This window comes from Phocoena sinus, chromosome X, assembly GCF_008692025.1.
Source record: "Phocoena sinus isolate mPhoSin1 chromosome X, mPhoSin1.pri, whole genome shotgun sequence".
Lineage (NCBI taxonomy): Eukaryota > Metazoa > Chordata > Mammalia > Artiodactyla > Phocoenidae > Phocoena > Phocoena sinus.
Window position 1 is genome coordinate 90,117,709 of NC_045784.1, and position 12,780 is coordinate 90,130,488.

Below are 12,780 nucleotides of genomic sequence, written 5' to 3' on the forward strand. Positions count from 1 at the left end.
TCTTCCTTTTGTTTAGGCAGAGTCTTCTCAAGCCTTCTCCAGCTAATTTAGTAAATAATAATCTCTCCCTTTTTTGAAATTCCATTGTAAGAATGACTGTACCATCCTGTTTTACTTCATTCCGCCTATAATTTTTTCAGCTGTGTAGATTTTGTCTCCTTGTTTAAATTTTAATGCTTACTGGGAGCAGGCACCTGGTCGTTTAGTGCTTATACTGCTCTTACACCAAATACCTATCCCAGAGCTAGGCACTCAGGGGAATGACAAAGAATAATTGATAGATTGTTACATATCAATATTTGCTAGGAAATTGTGACTGCTCTGCAGAATGATTTATAGACATAAACACCAATTTTCTCTTTAATTACAAAAAAGCAGGTCTCCTCTAGATTTTCAAGAGCTGATAATTAAGACACCTCATATATATTAATAGATGAAGGATCATTTTTCAAATCCTCTCTCTAGATTCTTTCTGCAGCCTGTGAAGAGCTGTTTTTGGAAGCTGCATTAGAAATGAAGAGGGAAAGGCTTTGTCTGGAGGGACAGGATCAGCTTTCTGCCTTATGCCTGGCAAAGGCTGTGGCTGCCCTACATGTGAAGCTTTAAATCAAACTTAATTTGTGGTGCTTAAGCAGCTTCTGGCCTAAAGGGGGTTATCCCATAGCAGGTCACACAGAACTAAAAGAATTGAGTATAGTGTGATATACACATAGCAGGGGGAAAATAGAGTAAAATTCAATATAAACCATTAGGACAGTAAATTCCCAGTTTTCCTTGTTTAGGTATGTGTTGGGAGAGGAGAAAGAGAGGAAAACTGCAAGTTTAGCCAGGAAGAAAAAAATGAATAGACTACCAGTGAAATATGGTTAAGAAAATTCTTATACTAAAGAGACTTACTCAAGTTACCAATGCCAGTATTGTCAACTCTCTGATATGTATATTATTGGAAGGTAACAGAAATAGGGTTAATTTTAAAAGCATCTCTATTTGGGATATAATCTGGTTTTAGGACTTCAGTATGGGAGATTCTCAGATTCTAAGAACTCCCTCTCACCAACCCAACTTTAAGTCTTTCCTTCTCTTAAAGGGGAGCCAGAAGAGATTAATCCAAACCAAATTGAAATATCAATAAGTATAAATACAAATATGTTTCGAGGAGCCAAAATGTATAAACAGTTTACCTTTGGATAATGAAATGTTGGTGTTTAATAACATTCATTTGCATTTGCATATGCCATTTAATCTTGAAATCATTTTACCCATTTTACCCCCACAACAAAGTTAAGTATGGCAGGTATTTTTCCCAACTTAAAGATGAGTTATATTAAGATGCCACTGAGTTAATTACTTTGTAAGAATACAGCTTGAGCTTGTAAGTGGGAGGTCCATATTTATAACCCAGTTTTCTCTGAGTACAGTTGTCTTTTCCAACTTTATGCTAAATGCCAGTAAATCTGAATGTTCTTCTCTGCCTTCCTAACCAGGTGTCAAAAAGGAGATGAGAATTACTTTAAATGCCCCAAATGTTCCATCTTGCAAATTCAAGTATTTAACAACCTCACCCCAGAACTTAACAGCAGGCTTTCCACTATTTAGACTCACAATTTTCTCTTTCTTTGGTCAAAACCAGGAGTTAGAAAGTAATAGTAGGCAGTGTACCTACTTTCACCTCACCCAGGAGGCAGCTGGCCATTGGCAAGAATATAACTCTCCAGAGAAACAAGAGGCATGCTCCTCAGGAAAGGTTCCTGGCAACTCAGCTCCTCTGTGAAGAACAACTGTTACTGGCTATTCAAGAACCTTTGCAACTTCACTTGAGAAAGCAAAAGGCAGCACTATGAGAAAATGTCACATAGGGCAGTTCCTCCTAGGGGCATGGGAGGGTGTGGAGGGAAGGAGAAAGACAAATGGCGAGCAATGTCGGGAGAAAGCAGGGCCATGGTAGGTCATTGGAGGATTAGGGGTATATACCTGCATTGGACAGAAGGCAGGAGAAAGTAGAGAACAGGCTTCTCACCGATATTTGGAGATAAAAGGCCACTAAACACCCTTAGTTTAATTCTCACAAGGCAGTCATTTTCAAAGCCCATTTCTTTACCATCTTACCCCCTGTTGTCAAAACTCTAGCCTCTGACATAAACTACATTTCTACAGACATTTTTCCCTTCATGCCGTGTTGCAAAAATCCAATTTGTTTTCATAAGCTCAGCTTAGAATATGGAGTCCAACGTCTCCTCCTCTTTGCCACACAAATCATATTGGCTTCATTTATTAAAGCCTAGTGGCAAGATAATATTTCTTTTTGCTGAGTGAATTCCTCACTTTTTTCATTTTCCATCTGATCTTTGCATTAAGAGTCACTTTTTGTGTTTTCTTTTCCAAGTTTCTGCACATACACCCCGTCAGGACTCTCCAGCCCACTGGAGACTACATAACCATCTTTAGTCCTTGCATGGCTGGGCTCTCCCCAAATCAAACCAATTCAGCCAAGAATACTTTCCTTTATTTCAGGCTCCTCAAAGAGCATCTTGGAGAAAAAGAAGTTGAGTTGGCACTCATCTTTGATTCAGTGGTGGAGGCTGACCTGGCAAATTATACCTGCCATGTGGAAAACCGAAATGGACGAAAACATGCAAGTGTTCTGCTGCGTAAAAAGGGTATTTTTTTAAATAACTGTTACTATAGTTTGTTTACCTATCAAGTAACTATTGAAGTTAGGTATGTTTCCTGGCCTGATTTTATCATTTAGTATAAATGTCTATTAAACATTTTGTCTTTTTAAGGAAATATCTCTCTCTTGCTGTGGAGATTAGCATAAAATTCCTATGATCTTCCATACCATTAGGAAGTGGATAAATGAAATGAAATGTTGTTATTTGTTAAATCCAGTGAGATGAAATATACCTTGGTTATAAGTGTTACATAAAATTTGATAGGCATTGATGTTAAACATTTTCTTTATATTTCACTTCATCCTATATTGCTTAAATTAAATAATAGGGGTTTTACTATTGGATGAGAAACAAAATCACTTCTTTATTCCCTGACTAAAATATAAATAAAAATAATAGATAGTATCATATAATTTTTACAATTATTATAATAAAGATCATGAACAATATTTCATGATATGACCTGGTGTTGAAGGCCTTCAGCAGGTGCATATATTTTTAAATACTTTGGCATTTATGTAGATCCCTCTCTAGAGTTGATTCCATATGGGGTGGAAATTGTATATAATGAGCAAAGAAAAGAAACTATAAATTTACAAATAAAATAGATAAAAACAGACATAGGAACAACAATCCCAGCTGCTGGAGCAACTTCTGAGATTGGCTCTTACCATGAAATAACTCCTGATTACTGCAAAAGGCTAAATACTTTCTGTATGTGTGCATCTGGCAAAGGTTTTGTAAATGTAACAGAACAAATGTTCTCAATCAGTGTTCTTTTTGTCTAGGCTATAGAGCTAGAACAGATTCAATCAGCAAGGTCACTAGTTGTACCTTGTAGCCAAGATGGAATTTCTATTTTCCAACCAGCCCTAATATATAACCTTGACCAGCAGTTCTAGGAGAAGCAGGGAAATGTCATTATTCTGAGAATAATGCTTTTATCTCTCTAGCACCATTTCTTACTCTGTTGGACTTGATTTCATCTTAAAATAATGGAGTATTTAAGTATAGAGGAGTCTAATATAGAAAGTGAAACTAGGAGACCCTGCTTCAGGAGATCCCGGTTCAGCCACTGCCTTGGCTACCTACTTCAGTAGGACTAACTTGTCTGATTAGACATCCTAAACTTTAGTTTCCTCATCTATAAAATAGGGGTAAAAATACCTACCTTGTAGAGTCACTTTAAGGTTCAAATAATAATGATATGGTGTGAAATATACCATGCTCAAACAAGATTTGTTATTAAATGGAATTTGGATAACTTGTATCCACTAAGCAACCACTTGTCCACCTACTTGAAGGGCAGACATTGATTATGTCCAGATACCTTCTTGCAAGGATCGCTTTGTTCCTGTCCATCTCAGTCTTATTTTAGGCTTAGAGATCCTCCAAGCCAGACTCTGCTGCACCTCTGTATCCTCAGCAACTTGGGCAGTGTCTGGCCACTAATAGGCACTTAGAACTCATTCTGGTTAATAAATGAATAATGGTCTCTTTTATTATTGAGGATCATGTATAGCAAGCATCGTGTTAGGTACTAGGGAATAGTCATCCCCAAGTCTGTGGGGGGCTTATAGTCTTCAGGGCAGTGAGGGTGCAAAGAAAGACAAAGCTCAAACATGAAACAAAAAATTGCACAAAATGTGTATGGTGTTACAATTAAAAGCCTGCTCTGAGGAAAAATAATGGGGGTCTTACCATATAGTCAGTCAGTAGAGACAGAAATAGCCTTGAGTTTTAAAATAAATCCATTTCCCTTTAATAAGTAAAGCAACCACTAGCAGCCCTTCACATTTCTAATAATCTGACACTAGAAACCAAGGTACGCTGCAAAATTGCTGCCTCCCATGGCTTCTGCAAGGAAATGTGTCTAAATCATGAATAACTGCGAATATTAATTCTCATCTTCCTAATCGTTAAATATTAGAGTTCCCCAGGGTTCAGGTCCCCTTTTCTCACTCACTCCCTAGATGATTTCAATTCCATCTCCACCTCAGTTTTGCTTACGATTTATATGCTGACATCTCCCAAATTTATATCTCTAGCTTGGACTTCTCGCCTAAACTCCGGAGTTGTATTCCTAACTGCCTATTCAGCAACTATTCAAAAACTCCACTAGTAGACATATCTAGCAGGCATATCAAGCTTCACTTGTCCCACACAGGATTCCTGATTTCTCCTCCCTATAAACTTGATCCTCCAGTTGCCTTCTTCATCTCCATCACCATCCTTCCAGTTGCTCAGGCCCCAAATCCTTGGAGTCATCATTGACTTCTTCTTTTCTCTGCTCATACGCTATATCTAGTCTACCAGCAAATTCCATGGCTCTACTTTTAAAACATATGTACTCTGAGCACTTTCCCCATCTTCACTATTATCATCTGAGTCTAAGCCACCAGCATCAATTGCCTGGATCACTGCAATAGCCCCGTGAACGGTCTCCCTGCTTCCCCCTTTTCCCCTCATAGTCTATTCTCATCACAGCATCTGGAGTGATCCTTTTAATATCTAGGTCAGATCATATTATTTCTCTAATTAGAACCATCCAATTACAGAACCCTCACTGTTACACTTAGAATGAAACCCCAAATCTTTGCCATGGCCTTCAAGACATTTCTGATCTCATTTTCTACCACAATCTGCCTCAAACCTTGCACACACTCGCCTCCTTTCTATTTCTCACGCTCACCGAGCACAGTCCTGGCTCATGATCTTTGCACTTGCTATTTCCTCTGCCTGAAACACTGCTGTTTCCCCCAGCTGTTCCCATGACTCATTCCCTCTTTTCATACAGGTCCCTGCTTAAATATTACCTACTCAATAGGCCTTTCCCTGGCCACTTTTTATAAAATAGTACTACCCAATCATTTTCTTTTAAAAAAATGTTTAGCTTTATTGAGGTAAAACTGACAAATAAAATTGTATGATATATAGATATATTAAGTGTACAATGTGATGAGTTGATATATGTGTACATTGTGAAATGACTCCCCACATTGAGTTAATTAACACATCAATCACCTCACACATCTACATTTTATTTCTGTGTGTGTAAGAACATTTAGGTTGTACCTTCTCAGCAAATTTCAGTTATACAGTACAGTGTTATCCACTACTGTCACCATGTTATACATTAGATCCTCAGACCAGATTCATCTGCCTGAAAGTTTGTACCCTTTTACTAACCTCTCCCTATTTCCTCTCCCACCGTCCATCCCCTGACAACCACTTTTCTCCTTTCTGTTTCTGTGACTTCAGCTTTTTTTTTAAGATTCCACATATAAGTGATACCATGCACTATAATATTTATCTTTCTCGCTCTGGCCTATTTCACTTAGCATAATGCCCTACAGGTTCATCCATGTTGTAGCAAATGACAGAATCTCCTCTTTTAAGGCTGAATAATATTCCATTGTGTATATATGCCATATTTTCTGGATCCATTCATCCATCGATGGATTACCCATCACCTTCTTTTCCCTCTCACTTGGCTCTATTTCTGTTTATTGTATTTACTACTATCTGATATCATATTACATACTTGTTTTCTTCTTGTCTCCCCCCCACCCCACCCCCACACTAGGATGTAAACTTCATAAGAACAGGGACTTTTTCCTGCCTTATTTACTGCTGTATCCCTAGCACATAGAATATAGTAAGTGCTCAAAAAAATTTGTTGGGCGAAAATGGTCCTCCTAGAGGACAGGTGCAATAGGATAGAGGATGGGTAACGGGGATTGGTAAAGAGAGGATTTCCCTGAGATCTGGCCTTGACTAGTGTCTATTCTGGGTTATCTGAATGCATTTCTCTTTTCAAAACATTCAATTTCCAGATTGGGGGATAAAAACTCAAAGACATTAATAGCCAGGTAGATATTGAAATTAAAAGAAAAAGAGGGCTGGATATTAAACACAGGCTAGAGAAAACATGCCTTTCTTTAAAGGGCAGTCACTATTCTTTTCTAGATTATTGCCATGCTTGCTGAAATGTGAACCTAAGGATATGAGAGCTTCAAGGTTTTCAAGTGAAGTTGAAAGTCTGGATATGCAATATTTTTATTTTAAAATATTAGTATCTACTTTTTGGGAAACATATAGACCAACAAAAACCTTTTTTCTGGCCCATTGTATACCAGTTTGTACTCTCTGTTTTAGGTAGCATTTAAATTTTTTCACTGCGCTTTGCAAAAGGATGCAGTTCATCTTCCCTTACTCCATTTTCTTTAGGAGCTATCGACAATATGGTAGAGGTCCAGAAAAGAACAATAAGCCCTATGGTCCTGATCCAGCATATTAAATCAGACTGAGCTCTGGCTTGTATTGCAAAATTTCAGTTATTTCCTTTGGAGTTGAACCTTTCAGCCTTTATCACAACATAGCCTGGCATCAGTAGCCACAGGATTTCCACCTGGAATATAAGTATGGCTCGTTTTATGGAACAATAACTTCCTGATGATCTGTAAGTCAAATATCAAAAATGCCATAAGTGATCATTATAGAGAAGAAACATTTCATGAATCCTTTCACAAAGTGAAAAGGCCTTTCGTAAAATGAAAACTCATGTCTAATATATGCAATTAACAGGGTCAGGCATTCTCAAAGCAAGATGTCTCTTACCTATGCATCTTCTACCTTCATTTACTAACCTGCTATGCCCTCACTGTCCAATGAACTATTTGCCAACAAGTACAGCTAACATTTTAGTAAGAAATTCTTTTTTTTTTTTTTTTTCTTTTGGTGAACCAAGACTCTGAACTTAATGCTAGGAAAATTCTGATAATTATGCCTTCTCTGTATATACTCCCTTTCCCACAAACAGAGACATATCAATGACTCTCTCTTTCTCTTCATTCCTAGTGCTACTGCCCCACCCTGAACCCCCAACCTGTATAGGAGACCCTCAGGTGGGATCTCCTAACCTGCTTCCCAACTTATGAGCAAGCTCAGAACAGTTCCAGTCTTCCTGCACTCCAGTCCCTTGACTTCAGCTATTATTTGTCCCATTCTATGCTGTCTGATCTTCATGTTCAAAGTGAAGAACTAGCTGGGTTCAAACTAAGAAGGTTAAAAAGAACTACACTTGTACTTTGGGTGCCTGGAAAAAGTTACAATCCCATAAATATTTGCTCTTCTGGCTATCTCTATCCTTGTGAAGCGTATACACGACACAGTCCAAATAAAATGACTTCCACCTTCTCAGTCAGGAAATGTCCTTAGAAGTATAGATCCTGCTGAGATGGAAAATGGCAGTTGAAAACAGAAGACAAAAGAAAAGCTAGGTGTCAACTGGGTGATGGCAATTCTGCCCTCTGATTATAGGATACATGTTTCCCTTTTAATGTGACTGCCCGTGCTGAATCAAAGAATACTGGTTGAGTCTCAGGGACTCGGTCCACAGTTTTCAATGTAAACAGCCATCACTAGGTAATATCTTTCAAAGATATTTTTATAAAATGGACCCCAAAACCACAAAGGTACTTTTCACACCACAGTTTTCTTCCATATATTTACTGCTGAAAAAGGTGTCTGCTACTTGGGAGCACAAATTGTTCCTGCTGCTGAAGTTTTCCATCTACCTAATAGCAACTCTACTCTGTAAATAACATAGAAATTGCTGGAAAAAAATCCCATTCAGTGACTTTGAAAACAGTTGAAAGCTGTTCTGACCAGAGAGTGAGACAGAGGGAGAGAGACAGAGACAGAGAGTTAACAAAATTACAACATTAAATGAACATTTTACAACAGGAAAAAAATGTTGAATCAAGTCAATCAATGACCTAAGATCAAAGAGAATTCAGTTTTCAGAGTAAACAAAAAAAATCATATTGCCCTGTCAATTTCACACTGGCTAGAAAAACAAATACCATATGCTAATATATATATATGGAATTTTTTTTTAAATGGTTCTGAAGAACCTAGGGGCAGGACAGGAATAAAGACACAGACATAGAGAATGGACTTGAGGACAGGAGGAGGGGGAAGGGTAAGCTGGGACGAAGTGAGAGAGTGGCATGGACTTATATACACTACGAAATGTAAAACCGAAAGCTAGTGGGAAGGAGTCGCATAGCACAGGGAGATCAGGTAGGTGCTTTGTGACGACCTAGAGGGGTAGGATAGGGAGAGTAGGAGGGAGATGCAAGAGGGAGGAGATATGGGGGTATAATTATATGTATAGCTGATTCACTTTGTTATAAAGCAGAAACTAACACACCATTGTAAAGCAATTATACTCCAATAAAGATGTTAAAAAAATATAAAGACACTTGATATTCTTTTTTTTTGAATAAAAAAAGAATGCATAATTGATAAAACAGTAAGAAAACAAGCAAAGGTTGTGATACTGCAGCCCCACAGAGGTCTCATAAGCAAGCCTGCCTTACCACCCACATAGAGACAGGCAGTGGTTCCTGGGGAGTCATTTTCTATAGGGAGGGCAGGAGGCAGAGCTAATATGAGGTAGGATTATTTTTACCTGAAATTTTGTGGCTTAATTTTCCAAATGACCACCTCTTGCAGTAGGCATGACAGAGATAGATTCCAATTTCCTATCCCTACTCATTATGTGGCCCCTCATAATGCTCCTTATTAATATATTTTGTCTCTCACAACAGCTTCACTCCCTGCTTTTTTCTATCCTTCTCCCTCTCTCCTTACTGAAAAATAATACATTTATATTTCTTACATTTCTACTCAGTGACTCTCCTCATTGGCCATGCTGTCTCTGGCCACTACCATCTTCTCTATTACTCCACCTACTTTAAAATACCAAACTCTCTATCTCCCTAAAAAACCTAAAACTTTTCATATGCTGGACTCCAAGGAGCCCCTCGTTCCTTCTTGATATAGCTGCAGAATTCTTCAATACTCTCCAATAAACTGTCTGAGATCTGCTCGGTCCTATCATTCTGCCTGGCAACTGTAGTTTAGCTTCTTTCCTTGGAATTGAAAGGGCGGAAGAATCCAAAATTCACCGCAGGTCACATGTTCTTGAAAAGCATTACCAACAGTTCTATGGAGGAAGAGGGAGAAGGAATTTCATCGTCACTTTCCAGAGGAGCTTACAAAACTGTGGTGTAATAAAAAGAACCTTAAATATGAAGTTAGAATATCTGGGCTCAAGTCCCATCTTGGCCACTTCTTAGGTGTATGACTTTGGGTAAGTGAATTAAACTACTGAGTGTTAGATTCTTCAGTGATGAATTTGGACCAACAATTCTTGCCCTAAAGGATTACTTAGAGAATAGATAGTAGACTGGTAGAAAATTTTATCTATAATATACATTACTTGTAGTATATATTATATATGTTCATCTTTTTTCTTAATCTTATTGTTATACTGAGCCTAATTCATCTTGAGCAATAAGCCTATATAGAGACAAGGGACAATCCCAGGGAAAGGCTCATGATTTTACTGTCAAGAGACCTTCAAGAATGGCAGTCTGTCATTGTCATCAATTTGATTTTGGCAGTACCCCAGAATTGATCCATCCAGGGAGGCTGATTGATGCCAAGCAAACTCATAAGCAACTGATGTACAAACTAAAATGCCACTCCCTTTTTCAGTTTGTAGTTACATGGTAAGCTGAATTAATAATAAAAGAATCACTTGGTAATTATGGAATTAGATTAAGGGGAGCTTGGCTAATTTTTAAGATAGTTTTATCTGTATTATGTTGAGACCAGTGAATTTCCCTGTCACACAGTGGAAAATATCTCTGGTCTAGTGTCTTCCAGATTCAGCATTTCTCCTCTGGACATTGCTGAATTCATATTCTAAATTCTTCTCTGACTTCCCCTTTCTCTAAATTCCATGATGCTATCCCCACTTTTGATGATACACCCTAGATTTTGTTAATATCACTAATTAAGCTACATGTAGGTAACTATTTCCTGGGCCTAGGATATACTATGTCTCCTTCCATTATGTGTTGATTTAATTGTTCCAACTCTCAGAGTTCTAGGGGTGCCCCACTGGAAAAGCCTAAGGCTGCTATCAGGTAGCCTGGTGTTGGCTGAATAGGCCAAGTGATTAGCCTAGATTTCTCATTCTCTTTTAGCCCCATTGGGCATATTATATCACATACAAATTATAGTCATTTATTCAGATAAGTAGGGGAAATGGATAAGCTAATTTCCCCTGCCTACCTTCTATTGGATTATGTTCTACTGTGGTTAAATGAAACAGTTAAATCCTGTAAGCTCATTGGATTTTTTTTTTTTAACATCTTTATTGGGGTATAATTGCTTTACAATGGTGTGTTAGTTTCTGCTTTATAACAAAGTGAATCAGCTATACATCTCATTGGATTTTATTTGATTCTGAGAATAATTTTATGATGCTGTTCTCCTGTAGAAGAATAGCGCCTGTGGCCTAAGAAGTATTAGATTGTAATCTTGCTAAGCCAAAAGATAATTTAACAGAAACAACAAAATATTGGACCTGAACCCAGTAAAAGGCAGCTCTAATAGTTTCCTGAAGTACACTTAAAGCAAAAGTATACATGTGAGGTCTAGATGTGTTCAAAACAAAGTGGGAGAGACTATTCTTTTTCAGATAGACATCACTTTCAACAGTAAAATTTTTCAAATATTTAGAAGAGAGTTAATTTAACAAGAAATTGATTTACACAAATGTATCAAGAACGCGTCTACTTACTGCATTAAGCAAGAATCTTCTGTAAAGAAAAACAGAATGGGTTGTACATCTTAGAGACTAGAAATATGGGAAGTTCCTCAGTGTTGCTGATTTAATTACCTTTTCCTGTTTATTTTATTTGTTCCAGATTTAATCTACAAAATTGAACTTGCAGGAGGCCTGGGAGCAATCTTTCTCCTCCTTGTACTGCTCGTGGTCATCTACAAATGCTACAATATTGAATTGATGCTCTTCTACCGACAGCATTTTGGAGGTGATGAAACTGCAGATGGTAAGCTATCTCTTATTGTTCAAATTCAATTAAAAGGCATGAATTTGTGATTAGGTAAGAGAATATCCCTATTTTTAGGAGATACATGATGAAAAATTTAGAGTTAAAAGGCTATGACTAATGCAACTTACCCTCAAATAGTTCAGAAAAAAATGGTATTAATCTATCAAGAAAGACAGCAAAGGGGAGAAAATATTAATAGATGAACCTGGGTAAAGAATATATGGGTGTTCTTTAAAATAGTTTTATTTCTTGAAATTTATTTCCAAAAAAATAGTTTAACAAGGAGATATTAGTTGGTCAGGAGATCAAACAATTGCCGTCAAAGCCCTTTCCCTTATTAAGAAAGAAATTAAGAATCAATTTCATTTTTTTCTTCCAGAAAATTCAAATTTAGGCACAGATCATATTTAGCTCTTCCTGGCATTGAAAAAAACAAATTATTCAAAAAACATATTAAAAGCTATGGAGATACTCATTTTAAAGCTCATAGTACATCTGGACTGATATATTTTGGATGATTGTAGCACAATTCTCAAAGGTGACCTCAATGGAAAAAAATTCAGAATGTGGCTTATAATTTTCTTCTGTTTGCCATTTATGGCCCTTGAAAATCTTATATATGAAATATCAACAAAACATTGTATTGAGCCTTGTTTCTTTGAACATTCAAAAATGATTTAATTTTTCAAGACAACAAATTATCATATTTCCAATCAATACCAATAAGAAATCATGACATATCACTCCTTATGCATACAGTCCTCACCCACAAACTACTATAAGCCTTGGAAACATGTGTATGGAATGCCTTAGGTAAGCCAAGATAAAAAAGAAGTTCAATTGTAAGTCATTACTTTAAAAAGCCAGATTTGAATTTTAATTTTCATTCTATTGGAATAATGAAAGTTAGAGCTTTTGTTTGTTTTGAGATCCTCAAAGGAGAAAAGTTTATGATTTTGTTTTATTTTTATAGTGATAGGAGAAAGGCAGAGTGGCGAATGTAACATCAAAATTTTTGAAGAATCTTTGATTTTGGTCTTATTGTTACTATTATATGAACAATGATATGAGTGTGTTTTGACTTTTATGTTTTCACAGTAAATTCGAGAAATGCTGTTTGGTGAATACATATGCATGCTTATTATCAAAGCAGTGTATTTACCTAATGATTA

The 12,780-nt window shown here is 37.0% G+C and overlaps 1 protein-coding gene across 1 annotated transcript in view; it reads left to right on the forward strand.

The window, feature by feature from the left end:
• IL1RAPL2 (interleukin 1 receptor accessory protein like 2) overlaps positions 1–12,780 on the forward strand; it is a 1,092,642-nt gene that overhangs the window by 1,063,527 nt on the left and 16,335 nt on the right. The window contains exons 7-8 of the mRNA XM_032620989.1: positions 2,512–2,657; positions 11,462–11,605. Of these exons, the coding sequence (XP_032476880.1) occupies positions 2,512–2,657; positions 11,462–11,605 (290 nt within the window). The remainder of the gene's footprint in view (positions 1–2,511; positions 2,658–11,461; positions 11,606–12,780) is intronic.